The sequence below is a fragment of the Triticum urartu genome, chromosome 6A, assembly GCF_056163025.1.
Source record: "Triticum urartu cultivar PI428250 chromosome 6A, HENAU_Tu73, whole genome shotgun sequence".
Lineage (NCBI taxonomy): Eukaryota > Viridiplantae > Streptophyta > Magnoliopsida > Poales > Poaceae > Triticum > Triticum urartu.
In genome coordinates this window covers 567,070,349-567,074,406 of record NC_141878.1, presented here as the reverse complement: position 1 = coordinate 567,074,406, position 4,058 = coordinate 567,070,349, and the positions used below count along the sequence as shown (strand labels likewise).

Sequence of the window (4,058 nt, the reverse complement as noted above, 5' to 3'; positions counted from 1 at the left end):
TCCACCCGCGGGGAAGCCTTGCGGCAGCCCAGTATCGGTCAAGAATTTGTGTGAAACTAGTTTCACAGAAAACTTGTAGTTCAAGGCATAGTCCACTATTCAAGTTGTGATCTAGTGTAGTATAAATTTCTAAGTGAAAGTTCAACTTCACAGTCTCCACTAAGCACCGATATATAAAACAATGTTTTGGAATTAAATGATGAGATGTGCCAATGAGACTTTGTGGGGGATTGTTGGAATTTTGCTAGTAGGCCTTTGGCCCAAAGCCCAACTAAAATTCTGAAATTCTCTTGGCCCATTCATGCACACATGTGAGTGGAGTGAGTGAGGCTAAAGTTTAGTCCCACCCCGGAAGTTGAGAGAGAGTTGCACCTCTTTATAAGGTGAGCTCTTCTACCACTTGTATGAGCATGAGAAGAGGAGACCTACACGCGCGCTCCTCCTCCTCGCTCGCCTCACCACGGCGCGGCGCGGCGCGGGTTGCGGGATTGAGCCGAGCCGAGGACAGAGCTATGCACGTTGTCTATATTTTTGCTGCATGGGAAAATTAATGAGTCATTCATTAATAATTAACGGACGCGCGACTACTGGCAGCGACAACTTCGCGAACGACGACTTATTCCCCGACCTCGGCAACCTCGTCCTCGACGACATGGACGACAACGTCAACGCGAGCGGTGCTGCACCCGCTGCACCGTATGTGATTCTATTCTTCCTGTTCGAGATCGTGGTAGAATTCATGCTTCTAGTATGTGCCCTAGATGCGATATGTTCATCTGCTATGCTAGTTCGCATGATTAGTTTAATCTCTGCTGTTGTGGTCATGATTTATCTTCTGTTTATTCGGATTAAATCTCGTAGTAATTTGCTCATATTTCCAACAGTGCCCACTCCTCTCTTCTTTCTCCTCTTCTCTCTCCTCTTCTCTATTTTACTCTCTCTTTTTTTGCGAAATGTCTTCTCTATATTACTGTTGTACATTTGTTTACCTATCAATGTAATGATATCCAATATTTAGGGGCTGTTTGGTTCCAATAAGTCACCTGACTTATAAGTCAGGTGACTTAAAATCAGTGACTTATAAGTCATGCCTATTTGGTTGTCACCTGACTTATAAGTCACATGAGCACATCTTCCCACTTTGTTTTTTATGTAAAGGTGGTGGGACCCATGTAAAAGAGGGTGACTTATAAGTTTTAAGTTGGGGTGGAGCAACTTATGACTTATAAATTGGAGTGACTTATAAGTTAGGTCCGTTTAGCAAAATAAGTCACTTTTTGCACTTTTCGATTTATAAATTAGTGACTTATTTGGAACCAAACAGGACGGCCTTATGTACTCGCGGAAAAAATGCCATGCGGCTACATGAAATGGTTGTGCGCAACAAGTCTAGGGCTTGCGGCTCTGCGACCGCACTGCATCGTGGCGTCTCCGCGGTGGAGGTTGCGCTCGTGCTCATGGTTCAATTTCTTTTTTCTACTGTGCTCGTGCCAAGGAACGCGACAGAGCCGCTACATCGGAAGTTACAGCCCCGCCATCGACCTAGCTAGGAGCTCCGCCATGGCGTCCGTTCCATACCCAATGGACTGAAAAACTAAAAATGTACGCTAGCTCGGTAGTCCACCAGAGAAATTTGCGCTGGAAGCTTGGAACCCAGCCGATGCCCGACCACCCTGGTGCAGGCAGAGGGCAGAGAAATATGGGTTGGCAGGCACGGTCAAGCCAGGACACGGTAGGAGTCCGACCCCGATCAGACTCGGATCACAACCGGGCAATCTTGGCAGCTGACACTACATATTTGTCGCCCCCTCGCCCAGCACAGACGCAATTTCCTCCCTTGCAGTTCGCACGCTTGCGATCTGATCGCCGTCCATGGCGGCGTCCGCTCCGAACTGGACCACCCTCCTGCCGGATCTCCTGGGCCAGGTGATCGCCCGCCTCCCGCACATCGCCGACCGCGCCCGTCTGCGCGCCGTGTGCCGCTCGTGGCGCTCGGCCGTGCGCCAGCACGTCTCCCCTCGGCGGCGGCTTCCGTGGATCGTCCTCGAGGAAGGCCACTACCTGACGCCCTGCGATGGTGCCGTCCACCGCCTCCCCTTGCCCAAGAACACCAGGTGCGTAGGATCCACCAACGAATGGATCGCCCTCGACTCCACGGACAACGTCACGCGGGCGCACAGGTACGCGCTGCACAACCACTTCTCCGGCGCCACCGTGCCGCTGCCGGAGCTGGACTCCGTCATCGGCGAGGTTCCGGACGAGTTCGAGACCCGCAAGGTGCTCATGCGCTCGACCCCCGACGACCTCGTTGCGGTCACCGGTAACATATGGAAGTACCCTCTGATCCTGTGCCGACCGGGGAAGGGAGTGTGGGTGCCAAGGCTATTGGCCATGATGTACCTTCGTATCAGCGACATTGCATTCTTCCAAGACGAGCTCTACGTGGTCACCAAGGCCGACGATCTCTTTGCCCTCCATCTTGCTGAGGACAAGGATGGCAAGCCCATGATCCCGGCCATGAGGACGATATGTACTACGAAGCCGACATGTGGAAGAGGTTGACTAATGACATCGGTTCATCGAGCGACGACGAACACACTGAGAGAGACTACGAGGCATCATGTGAACATGACAGCCATGACACGTTGATTCAAGAAGACGCTCATTACGAATCCGCCGGTGAAGATAGTGACAACGAACACTTGGCTTTCAGTGAAGAGGATACATTTTCTGAATGTGAAGAGGGGGTGAAAGAAGGGTACGACGCCGTCCACACCAGCAGGCACCTTATCAAGTCACAAGGTAAACTGCTCATGGTTAAACGAGAGCGGCTGATTGCAGCATCCACTCCAACCGACCACACTCGCAAGATCGAGGTGTTTGAGGCGGATATGGTCACAGGGACATGGGTACCACTCAACGGTGGGCTAGGCGGCGGCCAGGCGGTACCTTTTCTGCCCGTGGAGAAGCGGAAGAGGATGTCATGTATTTTCTTGATACAAATGACGTGTTTGACATGAGATCCGTCACTATTAGGCCGATAGCCTCCATGGATTTGTTAGATGACAAATGGAGGGCGTGGGTTTTTCCACCGGACCTAGTTGTTTAAATAACTAGTAGAAAATTTTCATTGTATTTTTTTTAATTAGGACCGCTCATTCTGGTTGAGTGTGAATTTCCCACTCTGTCGGTGGATTAATTTTAATCATTTTTTTCTTACAAAATTTTGTACTTTTGAGGTAAATTTTACCCAAGCCACACGGAACGCCCAAATTCCAAAAGCGGAAAAGAGCACGAGACAAGTTTATCATGATTTCCTATACACCTACACCATCTTGACGATTAAGCTCAAAGAAGTAGATTATGTACAAGCCCAATCTGAAAAGAGGGGACTGACATAAGCTGCTCAAGAAGCTAAAACTACCGGGTGGCTCACGTGGCTGTCGCCACGTCAATTATGACGTGAAGTGATACAGGCGCATCTTGGACGTCCATCGCCTTTTAAATCGAGCGGTTGAGTTCTGTTTCAATTCAAAACGGTATCAACCAGTTAGGAGTCTAAATGGAGTGAAACTTTTTGCATATTGAACGCCGAAAAACAGCTTTCAATCTGAATAGACTAAATTAACTTTTGTAGAGTTTAAGTTTGAATTCCAAATAGAATCATTTCAAACATAATTAGAGTCTAAATTGCAAATTATAACTCCATTTTAATTAATTCTTTTTGCAGACTGATCTAAAAAATTGTACTTTCAAATGAACATGATGAAATTCAAGTTTACACAAATTAAATCCAGAATTCATATAAAGTTACCATAGGCATGCATCCAAATAAATTCAAACTTAAAGTGGTTATAACTTTAAATTAAAACTAAAGACTTAAGTTGAATAATTCCTTTTGCATTATATTTCAGTAGTAAAAATAAACTTTAGGAATTTATTTAAAAGACCTTGGAGAATTCAAACTTAAATGCATCGTGGGCTAGGCGGTGGCCAGGCGATCTTCATCAGCAATCGCTTTAGCAGTACCTTCTCTGCTCGCGGAGAAGTGGAAGAGG

General features: G+C 47.6%; 1 protein-coding gene across 1 annotated transcript; it reads left to right on the top strand.

Moving 5' to 3' along the window:
- Window positions 1-1,872: 1,872 nt before the first annotated feature.
- Window positions 1,873-3,735, top strand: LOC147966387 (uncharacterized). The gene is made up of 3 exons (XM_087530811.1): window positions 1,873-2,530; window positions 2,686-2,985; window positions 3,731-3,735. The coding sequence occupies exons 1-3, from the start codon at window positions 1,873-1,875 to the stop codon at window positions 3,733-3,735; spliced, it is 963 nt and encodes a 320-aa protein (XP_087386937.1).
- The last annotated feature ends 323 nt before the right edge of the window (window positions 3,736-4,058 follow it).